Below are 22,434 nucleotides of genomic sequence, written 5' to 3'. Positions count from 1 at the left end.
TGCTAGGCCTTTTCTCATTAGAACAGAGAAGGATGAGGGGCGACTTGATAGAAGTTTATAAGATGATCAGGGAAATAGATAGAGTAGACAGTCAAGAGACTTTTTCCCTGGGTGGAACAAACCATTACAAGGGGACATAAATTTAAGGTGAATGGTGGAAGATATAGGGGGAATGTCAGAGGTAGGTTCTTTATCCAGAGAGTAGTGGGGGCATGGAATGCACTGCCTGTGGAAGTAGTTGAGTCGGAAACATTAGGGACCTTCAAGCAGCTATTGGCTAGGTACATGGATCACGGAAGAATGGTATAGTGTAGATTAATTTGTTCTTAAGGGCAGCACGGTAGCATTGTGGATAGCACAATTGCTTCACAGCTCCAGGGTCCCAGGTTCGATTCCGGCTTGGGTCACTGTCTGTGCGGAGTCTGCACATACTCCCCGTGTGTGCGTGGGTTTTCTCCAGGTGCTCCGGTTTCCTCCCACAGTCCAAAGATGTGCAGGTTAGGTGGATTGGCCGTGATAAATTGCCCTTACTGTCCAAAAGTGCCCTTAGTGTTGGGTGGGGTTACTGGGTTATGGGGATCGGGTGGAGATGTTGACCTTGGGTAGGGTGCTCTTTCCAAAAGCTGGTGCAGACTCGATGGGCCGAATGGCTCCTTCTGCACTGTAAATTCTATGATAATCTATGATTAATCTGGGACAAAGGTTGAGCACAACATCGTGGGCCGAAGGGCCTGTTCTGTGCTGTATTTTTCTATGTTCTAATATTGACAAATAGTGATTGGTTACAGTGCAGAACAAGGGCCAAACAAAGCAAATACATGAGCAAGAGCAGCATAGGGCAGCGTGAATAGTGTTCTTACAGGGAACAGATCAGTCCAGGGGTTAGTCATTGAGGAGTCTAGTAGCTGTGGGGAAGAAGTTGTTCCTATGACTGGACGTGCGGGTCTTGAGACTTCTGTATGTTCTGCCTGATGGAAGGATCTGGAAGAGGGCAAAGCCTGGGTGGGAGGGGCCTCTGACAATGCTGTTTGCCTTCCTGAGGCAGTGGGTGGTGTAGACAGAATCAATGGGAGGGTGGCAAGCTTGTGTGATGCATTGAAAGACCTGGGTATATATGTGCATAAGCCTTTGAAAGTGGCAGGACAGGCTGAGCGAGACCTGCTAAGAGCGAGATCTTAGGCTTTATGAATAGGGTTTAGAGCACAAGAGGAAGGAGGTCATGTTACATTTGTTTAAAACACTGGTTCAGTTTCAACTGGAGTATTGTGAAGGTGTTGGAGAGAGTGCAGAAAAGATTCACGAGATTGGTTCCGGGGATGAGGAATTTCATTCCAGAGATAGATTGGAGAAGTTGGCATTGTTCTCCTCGGAGAGGCGAAGGCTGAGAAAAGAGGTGTTCAAAATCATAATAATAATCTTTATTGGTGTCACAAGTAGGCTTACATTAACACTGCAATGAAGTTACTGTGAAAATCCCCTAGTTGCCACTCTGTGGCGCCTGTTCGGGTACACAGAGGGAGAGTTCAGAATGTCCAATTCACCTAACTAGCACGTCTTTCGGGACTTTTGAAGGAGAAAACCGGAGCACCCAGGGGAAACCCACGCAGACACGGGGAGAACGTGCAGACTCTGCACAGACAGTGACCCAAGCCGGGAATTGAACCCGGGTCCCTGGCGCTGAGAAGCAACAGTGCTAACCACTGTGTTACCGTTCCGCCCATGGGGTCTGGGCAAAGTCAACAGGGAGAAACGTTACCCATTGATGTGGTAACATGAGCAAAAACTCTTTCACGCAGCGAGCGATGTGGGTGCGGAATACACGGCCTGAGAATGTGGTAGAGGCGGTTTCAATCAAAGCATTCCAAAGTGAATTAGACTGTTAGCTCAGTTGGCTGGACAGCTGATTCGTGATGCAGAGTGATGCCAACAATGTGTGTTCAGTCCCTGTACCAGCTAAAAAAAATATAATCTTTATTCTCACAAGTAGGCTTACATTAACACTGCAATGAAGTTACTGTGGAAATCCCCTAGTCGCCACATTCCGGCACCTGTTCGGATACACAGAGGGAGAATTCGGAATTCTCTGCTGGTACGGGAATTGAACCCACACAGCTGGCATTGTTCTGCATCACAAACCAGCTGTCCAGCCCACTGAGCTAAGCCAGTAAACCGTGCCAACCTTCTCAACCTTGCCACTCACCTCAGGTGTGGGACTATGGCGACATGGAAGTTTTAATGAGAGAGGCGGAAGGTCTGTTGCCAGATCTGCAATCTGAGCAGAGACTTTCAGGAAGTAGAGAATCTCCACTGACATTAGCTGGAAGGAACTATTAGGGTTACACTGGCCTTTGTGATATCTGTGCTTCAGGAATACTGTGAGTCTTGGAACTTGACCCTCCATTCCCACCTCCTGTCAAGCTACCTACCCTGGGCCATGCGAACCAGTCTTGTTATTTGAGATGTTCCTGTATCCTGCTGTCTACTCATCATTGGCCCACTCTAATTTGTGTGCAAAATCTAGGCTGGTGCGTCAGAGCAGTTCAGGGGGAGTGCTGCACTGTTCAAAGGTGCAGCCTTTTTAGGTGGGACGTCATCTGCTCTCTCAGGTGGACGTAAAAGATCTGCTGCTGCAATTTAAAGAACATCAGGGGAATTATCGCCAGCATCTTGTTGAATATTTACCTCTGTACCAATATAGTTAACATGATCATGATCACATTGTTTGTAGGAGTTTGCTCTGCATTTTCTACATTATAACAATAAGTATACCTCATGGGCTGTAAATCGCTTTGGCATATCCTGAAGTTGAGAGATGCAAATATGTAAAGGGAAAGATCTCAAAAAGAAGAAACCTGATAAAGAACAGTGTAGGTGGCGGCCGAGTGTTGAATATTGGCTGGGACACCAAGAGTACTTTGAGTAAAATGTCTGAGGATTTTTACATCAACCTGAATGGTTTACTGACTCAATTCAAAAAAGGCTGATCTTTAAACAATCCCTTGTAGTGCTCTGAAGTCTCAATTTTATCGAAGAGTTGGGTTGGAACCTGTGACAATTTCACTCAGAGGTATGTTTAAAATGTAAATGGGCGTTTGTAGTTATGCTGCTCTTCTGGAACTAAAAGCATTGAACAATTAATTTAAAATAGTTCTGCTCCCCTCATGATTCAGTCCTTGAACCTACATTAATGCTGAACCTTTAGGAACAAGGCTTCCAGGCTGGATTTCGGTGTTTGCTAATCTGAGATGGAGCTGCAACAGACTTTCAATACCCGTGGGATAGGGGGATGAAACATTAGCCAGGGCTCCTGTGTGGCTATCCGATGAGGTTAGGAACAGGTTCAACTGTGACACCCTATGGTTTGCAGTCTGTTACACTCGCAGAGTAGGAGGGAAGAGGTCACTCGGGAAGGTGCTAGTGGGCTGTGACACAAGTGACATAGTTCCCAGCGAGAGTCTCTACGTACAGGAGAGAACAGCAGAATGACAGCAAAAGAAGACAATAGATGAGTATCTGTTCAAATGTGAATCACGCGATTAGGTTCAGTCACAATGTTAGCGATCCTAGATCGTCCACTGACTGATACTGCTGTTTCTCTGTAGGGCATGGAATTCCAGACAGACTCAACAACACAACATGAGGAGGAAGAGGAAGAGGAGGTGCGAGTCCTAACCTTGCCTCTGCAGGCCCATCATGCCATGGAAAAGATGGAGGAGTTTGTGTACAAGGTACAGCTCAGAAATACACACTATTGGAGTGGAGTGTTGGTAAAACACATTCTAACTGTCTACAATGTCAGTAACAGAGTTTAACTGTAGGCTGTCAGTAACAGTCTAACCGTACGCAGGGTGTCAGTAACACAGTCTAACCATATGGTGTCAGTAAGACAGACAAATTGAACAATGTCAGTAAGACATTCTAACCGAACGGTGTCAGTAACACAATCTAACTGCACGGTGTCAGTAACACCGTCTAACCGAACGGTGTCAGTAACACAGTCTTAACAACACGTTCAGTAACACAGTCTAACCTTTGGCTGTCAGTAACAGTCTAACCGTACGGTGTCAGTAACACAGTCTAACCATACGGTGCCAGTAAGACGGTCTAAACATACTGTGCCAGTGACACGGTCTGACTGATCTGTGTCAGCGACACGGTCTAACCGTACTGTGTCAGCGACACGGTCTAACCGTACTGTGCCAGTGACACGGTCTAACCGTACTGTGTCAGTGACACGGTCTAACCGTACTGTGTCAGCGACACGGTCTAACCGTACTGTGCCAGTGACACGGTCTAACCGTACTGTGCCAGCGACACGGTCTAGCCGTACTGTGTCAGCGACACGGTCTAGCCGTACTGTGCCAGTGACACGGTCTAACCGTACTGTGCCAGCGACACAGTCTAACCGTACTGTGCCAGCGACACGGTCTAACCGTACTGTGCCAGTGACACGGTCTAACCGTACTGTGCCAGCGACACAGTCTAACCGTACTGTGCCAGCGACACGGTCTAACCGTACTGTGTCAGCGACACGGTCTAACCGAACTGTGTCAGCGACACGGTCTAACCGTACTGTGTCATCGACACGGTCTAACCGTACTGTGCCAGTGACACGGTCTAACCGTACTGTGCCAGTGACACGGTCTAACCGTACTGTGCCAGCGACACGGTCTAACCGTACTGTGTCAGTGACACGGTCTAACCGTACTGTGCCAGCGACACGGTCTAGCCGTACTGTGTCAGTGACACGGTCTAACCGTACTGTGCCAGTGACACGGTCTAACCGTACTGTGCCAGCGACACGGTCTAACCGTACTGTGTCAGTGACACGGTCTAACCGTACTGTGTCAGCGACACGGTCTAACCGTACTGTGTCAGCGACACGGTCTAACCGTACTGTGTCAGCGACACGGTCTAACCGTACTGTGTCAGCGACACGGTCTAACCGTACTGTGTCAGTGACACGGTCTAACCGTACTGTGCCAGTGACACGGTCTAACCGTACTGTGCCAGCGACACGGTCTAACCGTACTGTGCCAGCGACACGGTCTAACCGTACTGTGCCAGCGACACGGTCTAACCGTACTGTGCCAGCGACACGGTCTAGCCGTACTGTGTCAGCGACACGGTCTGACCGATCTGTGTCAGCGACACGGTCTAACCGTACTGTGCCAGCGACACGGTCTAACCGTACTGTGTCAGTGACACGGTCTAACCGTACTGTGCCAGCGACACGGTCTAACCGAACTGTGCCAGCGACACGGTCTAACCGAACTGTGCCAGCGACACGGTCTGACCGATCTGTGTCAGCGACACGGTCTAACCGTACTGTGCCAGTGACACGGTCTAACCGTACTGTGCCAGTGACACGGTCTAACCGTACTGTGTCAGTGACACGGTCTAACCGAACTGTGTCAGCGACACGGTCTAACCGTACTGTGTCAGTGACACGGTCTAACCGTACTGTGTCATCGACACGGTCTAACCGTACTGTGCCAGTGACACGGTCTAACCGTACTGTGCCAGTGACACGGTCTAACCGTACTGTGTCAGTGACACGGTCTAACCGTACTGTGCCAGTGACACGGTCTAACCGTACTGTGTCAGTGACACGGTCTAACCGAACTGTGTCAGCGACACGGTCTAACCGAACTGTGTCAGTGACACGGTCTAACCGTACTGTGCCAGCGACCCGGTCTAACCGTACTGTGTCAGTGACACGGTCTAACCGTACTGTGCCAGCGACACGGTCTAACCGTACTGTGCCAGCGACACGGTCTAACCGTACTGTGCCAGCGACACAGTCTAACCGTACTGTGTCAGTGACACGGTCTAACCGTACTGTGCCAGCGACACGGTCTAACCGTACTGTGCCAGCGACACGGTCTAACCGTACTGTGCCAGCGACACGGTCTAACCGTACTGTGTCAGTGACACGGTCTAACCGTACTGTGCCAGCGACACAGTCTAACGGTACTGTGTCAGCGACACGGTCTAACCGTACTGTGTCAGTGACACGGTCTAACCGTACTGTGTCAGTGACACGGTCTAACCGTACTGTGTCATCGACACGGTCTAACCGTACTGTGCCAGCGACACGGTCTAACGGTACTGTGTCAGCGACACGGTCTAACCGTACTGTGCCAGCGACACAGTCTAACCGTACTGTGTCAGCGACACGGTCTAACCGTACTGTGTCAGCGACGCGGTCTAACGGTACTGTGCCAGTGACACGGTCTAACCGTACTGTGTCAGTGACACGGTCTAACCGTACTGTGTCAGTGACACGGTCTAACCGTACTGTGTCAGCGACACGGTCTAACCGTACTGTGCCAGTGACACGGTCTAACCGTACTGTGCCAGCGACACGGTCTAACCGTACTGTGCCAGCGACACGGTCTGACCGTACTGTGCCAGTGACACGGTCTAACCGTACTGTGTCATCGACACGGTCTAACCGTACTGTGTCAGCGACGCGGTCTAACCGTACTGTGTCAGTGACACGGTCTAACCGTACTGTGCCAGTGACACGGTCTAACCGTACTGTGCCAGCGACACGGTCTAACCGTACTGTGCCAGCGACACGGTCTAATCGAACTGTGCCAGCGACACGGTCTAACCGTACTGTGCCAGTGACACGGTCTAACCGAACTGTGTCAGTGACACGGTCTAACCGTACTGTGCCAGTGACACGGTCTAACCGTACTGTGCCAGCGACACGGTCTAACCGTACTGTGCCAGCGACACGGTCCAATCGAACTGTGCCAGCGACACGGTCTAACCGTACTGTGTCAGCGACACGGTCTAACCGTACTGTGTCAGTGACACGGTCTAACCGTACTGTGCCAGCGACACGGTCCAATCGAACTGTGTCAGCGACGTGGTCTAACCATACTGTGTCAGCGACACGGTCTAACCGAACTGTGTCAGTGACACGGTCTGACCGTACTGTGTCAGCGACACGGTCTAACCGTACTGTGTCAGCGACACGGTCTAACCGTACTGTGCCAGCGACACGGTCTAACCGTACTGTGCCAGCGACACGGTCTAACCGTACTGTGCCAGCGACACGGTCTAACCGTACTGTGCCAGTGACACGGTCTAACCGTACTGTGCCAGTGACACGGTCTAACCGTACTGTGCCAGCGACACGGTCTAACCGTACTGTGCCAGCGACACTGCAGATCTTCTGCTCCATCTATCCTACTCCACACTGAGGCCAGTCAATCCCATTCACATTGAGCTGCACAGTGCATCCATTTCAGGATCCTTCTGTGTCTAAATCCCTCCACAGCCATTTTCAGTAATGAAGTGGGCAATACCCGACAAACTGTGAGGTTGATGGTGTAAATGCATTCTCTCTCCATAGAAAGGCTTGGTGACACCTGTGTTTTCGATTACCAGACAGCAAGGTTTGCCTGTTCCAAGGTGAGTTTTAAAAAAAACACATCGCTGGCACTGTGATAACCGGTGTGGCTGACAGCCAGGACAGGAGATAGCTGGTACCAGTGATAACAGTGATCCTGTGTTGCAGGTTTGGGAAGGACGTTGGCGAGTGATCCCTTATGACGTGCTCCCCGATTGGCTAAAGGACAATGATTATTTGTTGTATGGTCACAGGCCACCTATGCCATCTTTCCGAGCCTGTTTCAAGAGTATCTTCAGGATCCACACAGAGACGGGGAACATTTGGACACATCTGCTGGGTAAGAAAAAGAAACAATTCACAACTGCATTATTAACTCTGTAACTTACAGATGTTCGATTTTAGCTGCTCTTCTTAATCTCTCCATTTACTGTAAATACACTTTAAAATCAGGCTACACGCTTTTATAGACAATGTAAAACTTTTCTGTGCCCTCTTGTTACTCTTTCATGGGATATGGGTTTCACTGGCTGGGCCAGCATTTATTCCCATCTCTAATTGTCCTTGAGAAGAGGGTTGTGAGCCTCATGAGCTTTAACTGCTGCAGTCCATACGGTGTACAGTGCTGCGAGGGAGGGAGCTCCAAAATTTTGACCCAGTGACAGTGAGGGAATGGTGCTACAGGGAGAGAGAGAGACGCAGGCGAGGGGAGAATGGTGGAGGGGAGGGAACCAAAGGGAGAGAGAATGAAGGAGGGGAGAATGGGGAAAGAGAGCGAGAATGTGGGCAGGGAACTGAGGGGAAAGGGATGATGTGACCAATGGAGACTGGGAATTCTGGGAGATTTATGCTGTCATCCACTGATGGAGTGAAAGCACCAGTGTGAATCGAAGTGTCACGCATGCGCGTGGAAGAGGTTTCAAAGCAGATTTGTTTTAGTCAGGTGTATTGGTCAATGGTCAGCTTCATTAACTGCAGCTCTTTCACAGGTTTTGTCTTTTTCCTGGGTCTGGGAATCCTGACGTTGCTGAGGCCAAACATATACTTCATGGCGCCTCTGCAGGAGAAGGTGGTGTTCGGCATGTTCTTTCTGGGAGCTGTTCTCTGCCTCAGCTTCTCCTGGCTCTTCCACACGGTCTACTGTCACTCTGAGAAAGTCTCCAGAACATTCTCCAAGTGAGTATGCACAATGGGTGGTGAGGGCTCTAGTCTACATGTAACATGCATCTGCATTTTCTCAGTGGGATGGAGAAGGCTAAGTGTACAGGTTGGGTTGCGATTCAGGATGACCTACACTGGCCAGTGCAGTGAGCTTGGGGTTCTCTGGGATGTATCTACACCGGCCAGTGCAGTGAGCTGGGGGTTCTCTGGGATGTATCTACAATGTGGCCAGTGCAGTGAGCTGGGGCTTTTCTGGGATGTATCTACAATGTGGCCAGTGCAGTGAGCTGGGGGTTCTCTGGGATGTATCTACAATGTGGCCAGTGCAGTGAGCTGGGGGTTCTCTGGGATGTATCTACACCGGCCAGTGCAGTGAGCTGGGGGTTCTCTGGGATGTATCTACAATGTGGCCAGTGCAGTGAGCTGGGGGTTCTCTGGGATGTATCTACAATGTGGCCAGTGCAGTGAGCTGGGGGTTCTCTGGGATGTATCTTGTATGTTCTATGTACACTGTGGCCAGTGCAGTGAGCTGGGGGTTCTCTGGGATGTATCTACACTGGCCAGTGCAGTGAGCTGGGGATTCTCTGGAGTGTATCTTGTATGTTCTATGTACACTGTGGCCAGTGCAGTGAGCTGGGGGTTCTCTGGGATGTATCTACACCGGCCAGTGCAGTGAGCTAGGGGTTCTCTGGGGTCTATCTGCACTGTGGCCAATGCAGTGAGCTGGGGGTTCTCTGGGATGTATCTACAATGTGGCCAGTGCAGGGAGCTGGGGGTTCTCTGGGATGTATCTACACCGGCCAGTGCAGTGAGCTGGGGGTTCTCTGGGATGTATCTACACCGGCCAGTGCAGGGAGCTGGGGGTTCTCTGGGATGTATCTTGTATGTTCTATGTACACTGTGGCCAGTGCAGTGAGCTGGGGGTTCTCTGGGATGTATCTACACTGGCCAGTGCAGTGAGCTGGGGATTCTCTGGGGTGTATCTTGTATGTTCTATGTACACTGTGGCCAGTGCAGTGAGCTGGGGGTTCTCTGGGATGTATCTACACCGGCCAGTGCAGTGAGCTAGGGGTTCTCTGCGGTCTATCTGCACTGTGGCCAATGCAGTGAGCTGGGGGTTCTCTGGGATGTATCTACAATGTGGCCAGTGCAGGGAGCTGGGGGTTCTCTGGGATGTATCTACACCGGCCAGTGCAGTGAGCTGGGGGTTCTCTGGGGTGTATCTGCACTGTGGCCAATGCAGTGAGCTGGGGGTTCTCTGGGATGTATCTACACTGGCCAGTGCAGTGAGCTGGGGATTCTCTGGGGTGTATCTTGTATGTTCTATGTACACTGTGGCCAGTGCAGTGAGATGGCGGTTCTCTGGGATGTATCTACAATGTGGCCAGTGCAGTGAGCTGGGGGTTCTCTGGGATGTATCTTGTATGTTCTATGTACACTGTGGCCATGCAGTGAGCTGGCGGTTCTCTGGGATGTATCTACAATGTGGCCAGTGCAGCGAGCTGGGAGTTCTCTGGGATGAATCTACACTGTGGCCAGTGCAGTGAGCTGGGGGTTCTCTGGGATGTATCTACACTGGCCAGTGCTGTGAGCTATTGGTTCTCTGGGATGTATCTACACTGTGGCCAGTGCAGTGAGCTGGGGGTTCTCTGGGATGTATCTTTTTTTTTAAATGTATTTTAGTACAAACATGTATCAAAACAGGTTACAGTGAACAAACACCCCGGGAAACATGCTTCCTGATAATCAACTATACCGTCTACTGATTTTTCCTCTTTTGCACCCCCCATCCCCCACGGCGAACAGCCCCTCAAACACGGTCACCATCATCCCCACCTTTCCTCAAAACCCCCCTCAAGAGCCCCTTAACTCATACTTTATCTTCTCTAATCGCAGGAAGTCGTACAGGTCACCCAACCAAGCCGCTACCCCCGGTGGCGATGCCGACGGCCACTCCAGCAAAATTTGTGCAACCAGAGAGGTGAAGGCCAAGACATCGGCCTTCCTCCTCTCCATGAGCTCCGGCTTCTCTGAAACCCCAAATATCGCCACCAAAGGGTCCAGGTCCACCTCCTCCTTCACTATCCTGGCTAAGACCGTGAACACTCCCGCCCAGAATCTTCCCAATTTTTCACAACCCCAAAACATATGCGCATGATTCGCTGGCCCCTGCCCACACCTCTCACACTCATCTGCTACCCCCTGAAAGAACCCACTCATTCTCGCCCGAGTCATATGCACCCTGTGCACCACCTTAAACTCTATCAGGCTTATCCTTGCACATGAGGGGGTCCCGTTTACCCTACGCAGTGCCTCACTTCATGCTCCCCAATTGATCTCCTCTCCCAACTCTGCTTCCAATTTCTCCTTGATCTTCACCACCCGCTCACCTCCCTGCTCCCCCAGCCACTTGTATATATCCCGAATTCTTCCCTCCCCTTTCCACATCCGGGAGCAGCAGTCGCTCCAGGTGTATCACGGCAACCTAGGGAACCCCCTCCAGACCTTTGCGCGAAGTTCCTAACCTGCAGATACCTGAACTCACTCCCCCTCGGCAGCTCTACCCTCTCCCGAAGCTCCTCCAGACTGTTGAACCTTTCCTCCAAATACAAATCCCTCACCTTGACCAGCCCCACTTCCCTACACCTCCTATATACACTATACATCCCCCTCCCCGCTCAAACCAATGATTCTCGCACAGCACCATGAGAACCGACATCCCTTCCACCCTAAAATGCCTCCTCAACTAACTCCATATCTTCCACCGTGGACTGCACCACTGGGCTCTCTGAATACCTACTCTGAGCTATTAACAATGCTGCCGTCACCATAGCCCTCAAACTAGACCCCTTACAAGATTCCTCCTCCATCCTAACCTACTCTACCCCTTCTCCTTCCCACCACTGCCGCACCTTTTCCGCATTCGCTGCCCAATAATAATGAAGCAAGTTCGGCAATACCAACTCCCCCAGCTGCCTCTGTAGCAGTGTCCTCCCCACCATTGGCATCTTCCCCGCCCATACAAAGTCAGAACTGATCGTGTGCACTTTTCGAAAAACGGCCTTTGGTATAAAAATCGGGAGAACTTGAAAGATAAAGAAGATTCTTGGCAGAATATTAATTTTCACCACTTGCTCTGGGATGTATCTACATTGGCCAGTGCAGTGAGCTGGTGGTTCTCTGGGGTGTATCTACACTGTGGTCAGTGCAGTGAGCTGGTGGTTCTCTGGGATGTATCTACACTGTGGCCAGTGCAGTGAGCTGGGGTTTTCTGGGATGTAACTACACTGGCCAGTGTAGCAAGCTGGGAGTTCTCTGAGATGTATCTAAACTGGCCAGTGCAGTGAGCTGGGGGTTCTCTGGGATGAATCTAAACTGGCCAGTGTAGCAAGCTGGGAGTTCTCTGGGATGTATCTACACTGGCCAGTGCAGTGAGCTGGGGGATCTCTCGGATGTATCTACACTGGCCAGTGCAGTGAGCTGGGGATTCTCTGGGATGTATCTACACTGGCCAGTGCAGTGAGCTGGGGATTCTCTCGGATGTATCTATACTGCCCAGTGCAGTGAGCTGGAGGATCTCTCGGATGTATCTACACTGGCCAGTGCACTGAGCTGGGGGTTCTCTGGGATGTATTTACGCTGTGGCCAGTGCAGTGAGCTGGAGATTCTCTGGGATGTATCTACACTGGCCAGTGCAGTGAGCTGGGGTTCTCTGGGATGTATCTACACTGGCCAGTGCAGTGAGCTGGGGATTCTCTCGGATGTATCTATACTGCCCAGTGCAGTGAGCTGGAGGATCTCTCGGATGTATCTACACTGGCCAGTGCACTGAGCTGGGGGTTCTCTGGGATGTATTTACGCTGTGGCCAGTGCAGTGAGCTGGAGATTCTCTGGGATGTATCTACACTGGCCAGTGCAGTGAGCTGGGGTTCTCTGGGATGTATTTACGCTGTGGCCAGTGCAGTGAGCTGGAGGTTCTCTGGGATGTATCTACACTGTGGCCAGTGCAGTGAGCTGGCGGTTCTCTGGGATGTATCCACACTGGCCAGTGCACTGAGCTGGGGGTTCTCTGGGATGTATCTACAATGTGGCCAGTGCAGTGAGCTGGGGGTTCTCTGGGATGTATCTACACTGGCCAGTGCAGTGAGCTGGGGTTCTGTGGGATGTGTCTACACCGTGGCCAGTGCTGTGAGCTGGGGTTCCCTCGGATGTATCTACACTGGTCAGTATAGTTGAGGATTCTTTTGCAGCCAGTCCGGATGAAATGATCAGTCGAACACCTCGTTACTTTAACATGTTTATTTCTCGGCCGGGGCTAAAACCACTGTATCTCTTGAGAGTTAGACCAGCAAGCCAAAGTCAATACATCTAGCAGCAGTTCTTGTACAATTTTTGGCTCATTTCTGAGGGCAGCTCCCTCGCATTCCTATCTGTGCTCTCAGCTCAATTATAATTCAGCCCCCCTCAATTATAATTATCTTTAAGCCTAGCGCACCCATTCCCAAGGCCGTTACTGCAATTTGTCTGGTTCAAAAACAAGTGATACATTTTGCTACCAGAAGCCTGTCTTGACATTTCTTCACACAAAGCTTTATCTAACATTTTGTTTTTCCCATAAAGTTCCAATCCATCTTGAGCCAAACTCTCATTTATCGATCATCAGCCAAACTCTCATTCCCCCCTTTTATCATTTCATGATAACTTCTAATCCATAGTCAATCGTCTCAGTCTTTCCCATTCTATTTGCATTTCGATCATTTCCTCATATTCCTCTGCACTTTCTTTCACACCCATTAACTCTTCAAGGCGCACTTCATGTTGCTGCATTAACTGTTGAGAAATTACTGCTGCACTGACACTTTTACACAAGCATTTCATTAGGAAGCTAAGCATAATTATTACAAGTATTACAACTACCAGGATTATCAATCCATGCACTAGGTAAGACCCCCATGATCCGGCAAACAACCAATCTAACCACCCATCTCTTGATATTTCATGCAGTTTCTTAACGTCTTTGCGGATATGATCCACGAGGTGGGTGATGTTCTCCGAACTATCGGGGATGTAGGTGCAACATTCCGAACCGATCATGGCACAAGTCCCACCTTTGTTTGCAAGGAGATAATCGAGGGCCATTCGGTTTTGTGGGGCTATGGTTCTTATTGCCACCATTTCATTATTTATCTCAGTCAATGCTTCAGTGGTGTCGTTTGCTACCTCTTCCAGAATTTTTGCTATCTTCCTTAATTCCTTCATTGCAAGAGCTACCCCGATAGGGGGAAGCAGGATCCCAAAGTATCGTTGCGTTTCGGTTATTGCTCTCTTTTGTCGCTTCATCATTTGGTAATGGTCGCCTAAATTGGTGAGGTGGTGTATAAAGGGGACTACATACCCCAGATAACAGGATCCCGTCCAATTCTCTGGCAGCCAGGGATATGCCTTGTGGCCACAAATAAAAGACGTCCCATTGTATGAAATGAGTTTGTCCACATCAAACCGTTGGGCCATCAGGGAGTACTTGAAGGTACCTGTCCCATTTGCGTATGGGACGTCCAGTGTACACCCATAAAACTGAGACGACGTACGTACGGGATAGACCTCGGATATGTTGGCCACCACAAATCTGTGCTCGCATTGACTCGCACCTACAAATATCCCTTTAACCACATTCCTTACCAAACATTTTGTTCCCAGTGGTCTTCCCATGTTGGTGGTATTAGTGAGGGTATGAAACGGAGGCTGGTGGGATTTGTTATAACTTGGTTGGTACCACATCCCAAAGGTGTTCATTGGATAGCCCCCCTCTTTCCAAGGTCTTGGGGATATGGGGAGAAATGATAAACTAGAAGCTGCCCCGCCGTCTGGGTGTCTTACCATAGATGCAATTCTTATAGTCCTGGAGGATTGACGAATACCATTCTGGTAAATATACCATTCTACTGTTTCTGACAGGTTAAGCGGAACAGGTCTGAGGGGCACCCCTCCCTTAGCATGGGTCGGGATATGTGTACATACCCAGCAACCAGAAACATTCATATCCTTTGCGTACACATATGACATATACAAATATGTGTTTACATGTAATTCCCTTTTTCCCCGCAGCCTTACCCTCCCTTGGTCAACGCATCCCAAGGGTAAAGTCTTTTTTTTTTTTGTTTCTGCAGCTATTGTCCCATTTGCAGTTGACCTGATGACAGGGTAGGTTGCCCTTCGTCACTCCACTGATTAGTATGGTCCGATTGCATCGTTGTACGTAGGCCGAACATCCGTCCGCAGGGGTCGCATTCCAAGGTCCTTCTCCTGGGCCCTGACTAGTGCATTGTAAGGTGTCTCCTCGACAGAGGTGATGAGTCCGTCTTCCCTTGGGGCCACAGGTTCTTCCTTGGCCTCTCCTCCAGTTTCCAAAAGACCCAGCAGGGTTACGATAATAAGGCTGTCCTTCATCCCGTGAATGATGCTGAAGTTATTACCTAGGGCTCGAAACAGAGGGTTATTCTCTATTGCATTTTCACAACCTTACAATGGTGGATGTGGATCAAGGCATTTCTGCCTTTTACTTTTACAGCAGTGGGAGTAGTGAGTAGGACCTGGTGTGGTCCTTCCCATCGGGGTTCTAATCCTTTCTGAACCCAGTTCCGGATCATAACGTACTCGCCTGGATTAATGGTGACAGTACTGGATAAGGGGGGTATCTCCTCACGGGCTGCTTGGACCCGCGAGTGGAGGCCTTTTAAAACCTTTGTTAGAGCTATAACGTAATTGGCCATTTCCGTGGTCATGTGGTGAAACTGTACTTCCTTTTCTTTCCCTTGATCCCAAGGAGTACGCAAGGGTCTTCCGTATAAAATTTCGGCGGGACTCAGTCGTGTCTTTCCAGCTGGGGTTGCACGTATTTGGAAGAGGGCAATAGGCAATAATTTGAGCCAAGTGGCTCCAGTCTCTGCCTGTAGTTTTGCCAGTTTTGTTTTTAATGTCTGATTAGCCCTTTCTACCATTCCCGCTGCTTGGGGTCGGTTTGCGCAATGTAATTGTTGTTTTATTCCCAGCTGAGTACAAAATTCCTCATTGATCTGTCCCACAAAGTGAGGTCCATTATCAGAGCTTAATCGATATGGAATCCCAAATCTAGGAACAATTTCTCGCATCAAAACTTTTACTACCGTGGAAGCTTTGTTATCGACAGTGGGGCAAGCTTCTATCCATTTACTAAATACATCAACAATAACCAATACATGTTTATAACATTGGCATCTTTCCAACTCAATGTAATCCATCTGGAGTGTCTCAAAGGGACCTTCCGGTAGTGGGGTTTTACCCATTTCACAGGGTATTGCTTTACCAGGATTATACTGCTGACACACTAGGCAACGACTGCTAATGTTTTACGCTATGTCTTGCAGTCTTGGATGCCACCATGTTTTGGGCAATACATCATCCGTAGCTTGTGCACCACAATGAGTTGCAAAGTGAACACATTCGGTAACCCAGGCTGCTAATGCATCGGGCATACAAGTCTGCCCTGCCGGGGTGACCCATAATTTATTTACAGGATCATAACAACATCCCAATTCTTCCCATAGTCTTTTTACACAGCCAGGAGCGTCCTCCTGTAATTGAATGACGTCAGTGATGGTCGGCGTTGGCTTTTCAGAGGGAGACTTACTATTTAAGTTTTTAGTCTGGCTCATAATTTTTGGTACCACCATGTCTTTTAAGCGAGAAGCCTCTTTGGCCTGGTGGTCCGCTTGCCGATTATCCGCATCCACCAGGGTTTTGCCTGTCGTATGGGCAGCGCACTTTATTACGGCTATTTGTTTAGGGAGCATTGAAGCCTGTAGTAATTGTGTAGCTAACTGTTTGTGGGATATCTGAGTGCCTGCAGATGTAAGAAATCTCATGTTCTTCCATAATTGACCAAAATCGTGTGTGACCCCAAAGGCATATCGGGAATCAGTGTAGATATTTACAATTTTATCTTTCCCTAATACACAGCCTCGAATAAGTGCAAAAAGTTCAGCCTGTTGGGCGGAAAAGGGAGTTTTGAATGCTGCTGCTTCAAGAGATTCTCCTTGTTGTTTAACAATTGCATACCCTGATAATCTATCCCCCCTTTCACCGATGGATGAGCTACCATCGGTGAATAGGTTCAGATCAGCATTTGGAGAATCAGTGCGATCATTGCGTAATGACGCATCGTCTTGTAAGAGAGAAAGACAGTCATGAGTCGGGGACTCAGTGGCGTTAGGCGGGTCGGAAAGTAAACTAGCGGGGTTAATAGTAGTGCAGTGCCGGAACTGACGTTTCGGGTTATTGAGGAGATAAATCTCATATTTATTTTGACGCGCCATAGTTAGGTGCTGAGTCTGAAGTTGACCGAGCAGGGCCGTGACTGAATGTGAACTATAAATAACAATATCCCACTGAAGAGTGAGATTAGCCGCTGACTGGAGACTGTTGTAAATAGAGGCTAAAATCTGAGTACATCCAGGATAGCCGAGTGCAACTGGATCAAGTTTAGACGAGTAATAAGCTATAGGACGGTGGCGATCCCCCATGTTTCTGGGTAAGTACCGCGGTGGCACAACCGGCTAAAACAGTACAATAAAGTTGGAAAGGTAGATCATAAAGGGGGCGTCCTAGTGCTGGCGCCCTCATTAAGGCGTCTTTTAGCCGATGGAAGGCCTCTTGAGCCTCCGTACTTAACTGGAACTCTCTAGCGTTATTGGTGTATGGGGTCAATAGCCGGGTATCTAGGGCGATATTCGGAATCCATTGCCGACAATAATTAGCCATTCCGAGCCATTTACGGACATCCTTAGCCGTTGTGGGTTCAGGGTACTGACAAATGGGCTGAACTCGACTTGGTGATAGCGTCCGTGCATCGGCGGATAAAAGGATACCCAGAAACCGTACTGTTGGTTGGGCTACTACTACTTTGGCGGGTGACACAACGTATCCTAAAATTGAAAGGTAATTTAATAATTGAGCCGTATCTTCTTTACAACTTTGTTCTGACGGGCTTGCGATCAGTAAATCGTCAACATACTGTACCAGGGTGGATCCCCCTTTTACGTCCAGGGGCTGTAATTGTTGTTGGAGACAGCGGGAGAAAAGAGTAGGTGAATGTATAAATTCTTGAGGCAACCTAGTCCATGTGTATTGTTGATTTTGATATGTAAAGGCAAATAGATACTGTGAATCCGGGTGCAAGGGGAGGGCGAAAAAGGCATGCTGGAGATCCACCAGGGAAAATGTTGTAGCGTCCGCTGGGACTTGGGCTAAAATGTGGGCTGGATTTGGGACCAATGCGTGAAGGGGTTGCACAATGGCATTAATTGAGCGCAGATCTTGTACGAGGCGATATTGATCTGGCTTGCCGGGCTTCGGGACTGCTAGTATTGGAGTATTACAAGGAGAGTGACACGGAACCAAAACTTGTTGCCGAATAAGATTCTGTATAAGTGCCTCTAGTGAATTCTACAGGGATAGTCAAGAACTGTCAACTTAAGAGAACTGTCATTATTCTGAATATTGCTTTATTAATTTTAAGAAACCAACATATCTTGCTACTAGTTAGTGCCTTCTTTAATAGAATCGACGAATTCATCTACAGAAAACCTATATGTTTAATAAGTTATTGTGTTTGATATTTTAAAATAAATGTTTAGAATTAGCCTGGAAATTAAAACTTCAAACAATGGAAGCTGGTTTTACAAAAACCAAAACAGCTCTAATTAAAAAGACCAGATCGTTCAAGGACATTTGATGACGGGAATTTGGCAGCAATCCAACTTTTACTCCCAGTCCATTTGAGTGACAATTACTATTTTTTTAAGTTTAGAGATGCGAATGGCATCATTCCAAGCTATACGCCTCTTTTTGTCTCTGCAAGAAAATTAACCCTTTCAACAAGCTTTTGTGTATAATCCAGAAGATGTCAAAGTGCAGAATGTTGTACTTTCATTCCCAATAACTCTAAAGAAGTTAAAGATTTGGCATTACATATCCAAAAAGAAATCAAAAAACTTGATCCACCCCAATTTATCTTCCAACTGTACCCCCAATCGATAAATTTGAGCTGAAATACTATTACTGAAATGTTACTGATCAATCAACTGTTTGACTGTATTATATTGTATAATTTATTAATACTGAATCAGTAGTATCAAATTTGATTAATTTATTAATTGCAATAATTATTTTGAAATGCCTGTTTGTTGGGCCCCTGCGGTTGGCAGGGTTGTATGCTATAGTGGGAACTTGCCGGACGGGAAACTGACACTGCGGCTGATAATCGTCTGGGTAATCGGGGAAATCCACCTCTGGTGCCCCCCTTTTCCCAGGACTAACTCATGATTCATCTGTGGGAATTGATTAGCACGGGTTTTAGAACGAGTGCGAGTCGCCGGACCTCCTTGCGGCGGTGGAGGTGGTGATAGTGGCGGGGGGAGCGGTGGATAAAAGGCTTGAATGTACACATCTTTAATGTAATTTCTAACATGGTCACACCAGAGGAATAAAGAGTTTTTTTTTTGCCTGAAACATCATTTGTTTTAGAACCCTGGGAATGTAAGGTGGAGGCGGTCGTAGTGGTGGTGTAACGGTCGGTCGTCCCCTATATAGCCAATTTTCAGGGTCATCCTCATCGTCTCCCTCGGTCAAGGCAAGGCCGGCCATTTGGCCGTACGGTCCTGATTTAGAAATGGAGGGTTTTACAGACTTGGGTCTTTTTCTATGGTGGGCACATTCCTTTTTCAAAACCTCCGCAGTCTTAACAATTCCCCCTTCTGTTAATTCAATACCCAATTTTAAAGCGTTAGCCTGCCAATTAGCTAATAAAGATGTATCTTTTAATTTTTGGCAGTACTCCCGCCATAACTCAATCAATTTCTTAGCCGTGGAGCTACGGTTATGTTGCCAAATAATCTGCTGTGCCTCTATAACCGTAGGCAAATCTTTTGATCCTCCCAGGGGCCATTTCCCCTTTCCCAATTTCTTATGCAATTCTCCCGATAACTGCCGCAGCTGCTGAGAATGTTCCGGTTACTGTTCATAAAGAGTCTGAAGCGCGCTTCCACTATCAGAGGTGCTATCTAAAGTACTACCCATTGTCTCCTATCCTCAGATGATCCTTGTGGTTTCCTATTTAATTTTGGTAGCGATCCTAAATCGTCTATTCAATCAAGAATTTAAACGGGGTTATCCTGCCCCATTGCCCAATCAAAAGGCTAAATCAAATTGTTTGAAAGTGACTTTTAGAAGGTAAAAGTCTGGAAATGAAACATGAAAAGAGAGAGAGAGAGGGGGGACTGATTTAAACAGACTGACAGCCTCAGGGAATCAAAGACAGAACTAACAGATTTAAGAAATTGTTCGAGTGTTCCGACAGGGCACGCAACGGTCAAGCCCTTTTTATTATGTTTCCTTTAGGTGTTATCCGCACCACCATTTAAATTTTATAATATATAATTTGGACAGAGTTATCCGTTCTCCGTAATATTCAATCTGATCAACCCGAAGTGTCGAACAAGTCTCGACACCGGTTGATATACTGATTTATCGAAAACCACCTTTTATCACGAAGGTATTAGGCAACCCTAAGGATCATCATCACTCATTTACCCGGAGATTTAAGGAGGACTCTAACCTCCCAAGGTTTCCAACCCGGGACTTTAGGGAGGACTTTAACCTCCCAGGGAGTCGAACCCTGGACCTTTTAGGGAGGACTCTAACCTCCCAAGGTTTCCAACCCGGGACTTTAGGAAGGTCCAACCTTCCTGGGACTCCAACCCTTTCAACCCTTCTTCGTAACGGGTTCGCCGGACTGCTTTGATTTCGTCAGAGTCTCCACTGAAGCCGAACAGCAGGGCGTGGCCACACTCGGGACAGCAGAGGGGGAAACTAAAGTGGTAACAAGAGTACTCACGTTTGGTGGCCAATTCCCTCCTCAGCGTCCGAATGCGATCAACCTGTTACGCCGTCAGGTTCCAGGGAGGCTCCTTGAATGCCCGCATTCTCCACCAAATGAGGATTCTTTTGCAGCCAGTCCGGATGAAATGATCAGTCGAACACCTCGTTACTTTAACATGTTTATTTCTCGGCCGGGGCTAAAACCACTGTATCTCTTGAGAGTTACACCAGCAAGCCAAAGTCAATACATCTAGCAGCAGTTCTTATACAGTTTTTGGCTCATTTCTGAGGGCAGCTCCCTCGCATTCCTATCTGTGCTCTCAGCTCAATTATAATTCAGCCCCCCTCAATTATAATTATCTTTAAGCCTAGTGCACCCATTCCCAAGGCCGTTACTGCAATTTGTCTGGTTCAAAAACAAGTGATACATTTTGCTACCAGAAGCCTGTCTTGACATTTCTTCACACAAAGCGTTATCTAACATTTTGTTTTTCCCATAAAGTTCCAATCCATCTTGAGCCAAACTCTCATTTATCGATCATCAGCCAATCTCTCATAGTGAGCTGGTGTTCTATTGGATTATCTGCACTCTGGTCAGTGTAGTGAGCTGGTGGTTCTCTCGGGTGTATCTACACTGGCCAGTGCAGTGAGCTGGCGACTCTCTGGTATGCATCTGCACTGTGGTCAGTGTAGTGAGCTGGTGTTCTATGAGATGTATCTACACTGTGGCCAGTGCTGTGAAATATTGGTTCTTTGGGACGTATCTACACACTGTGGCCAGTGCAATGAGCTGGTGGTTCTCTAGGATTATCTACACTGTGGCCAGTGCAGTGAACTGGGGTTCTCTGGGATTATCTACACTGTGGCCAGTGCTGTGAAATATTGGTTCTTTGGGACGTATCTACACACTGTGGCCAGTGCAATGAGCTGGTGGTTCTCTAGGATTATCTACACTGTGGCCAGTGCAGTGAACTGGGGTTCTCTGGGATTATCTACACTGTGGCCAGTGCTGTGAAATATTGGTTCTTTGGGACGTATCTACACACTGTGGCCAGTGCAATGAGCTGTTGTTTCTCTAGGATTATCTACACTGTGGCCAGTGCAGTGAACTGGGGTTCTCTGGGATTATCTACACAGTAGCCAGTGCTGTGAACTATTGGTTGTCTGAGATATATCTACACTGTGGTTGGTGCAGTGACTGGGGTTCTGTGGGATGTATCTGCACTGTGGCCAGTGCTGTGAACTATTGGTTGTCTGAGATATATCTACACTGTGGTTGGTGCAGTGACTGGGTTTCTATGGGATGTGTCTACACTGTGGTCAGTGCTAAGAGCTATTGGTTCTCTGGGATGTATCTACACTGTGGTTTAGTGCAGTGAGCTGGTGTTCTCTGGGATGTATCTACACTGTGGTTTAGTGCAGTGAGCTGGTGTTCTCTGGGATGTATCTACACTGTGGCTTAGTGCAGTGAGCTGGTGTTCTCTGGGATGTATCTACACTGTGGTTTAGTGCAGTGAGCTGGTGTTCTGTGGGATGTATCTACACTGTGGTTTAGTGCAGTGAGCTGGTGTTCTCTGGGATGTATCTACACTGTGGCCAGTACAGTGGTTCTCTGGGATGTATCTGGGAATAAAGGATTGGGAACCCACAGTACAATGGGTCTACAATGCTCACTGGCAGAGCTGAGTGCACAGTCCTGCAATATTCTATCATTTGTTGGGTATATACTAGTTTTCACAAACTGATGCATTCCGGTTACATTCTGTCATTTTGCAGCTTGTGCTAACCTACATTGCCTTCCATTAGTGACGGCTCAATTTTCAACATCTCCCCCATGTTTTCTCATCTCTGCATGCCCTCCTTGGTAATTCGGTGACTTCCTCTCTTTGTGATCACTGCACTCCTCCTCCTGAACCCCTCTGCCCCTCCCTGGGCCACCCCAGATCTCACCTCCTCTCCCTGGGGCTTTCCCTCCCGTCCCTGACCCTCTCTTT

General features: G+C 48.3%; 1 protein-coding gene across 1 annotated transcript in view; it reads left to right on the top strand.

Moving 5' to 3' along the window:
- LOC140393958 (adiponectin receptor protein 1-like) overlaps window positions 1-22,434 on the top strand; it is a 60,363-nt gene that overhangs the window by 30,270 nt on the left and 7,659 nt on the right. The window contains exons 3-5 of the mRNA XM_072480652.1: window positions 3,603-3,728; window positions 7,535-7,706; window positions 8,356-8,542. Of these exons, the coding sequence (XP_072336753.1) occupies window positions 3,603-3,728; window positions 7,535-7,706; window positions 8,356-8,542 (485 nt within the window). The remainder of the gene's footprint in view (window positions 1-3,602; window positions 3,729-7,534; window positions 7,707-8,355; window positions 8,543-22,434) is intronic.

This window comes from Scyliorhinus torazame, chromosome 17 (assembly GCF_047496885.1).
Source record: "Scyliorhinus torazame isolate Kashiwa2021f chromosome 17, sScyTor2.1, whole genome shotgun sequence".
Lineage (NCBI taxonomy): Eukaryota > Metazoa > Chordata > Chondrichthyes > Carcharhiniformes > Scyliorhinidae > Scyliorhinus > Scyliorhinus torazame.
Note: the sequence above shows the minus strand (reverse complement) of the source record. Positions and strands in the feature narration are given on the sequence as shown.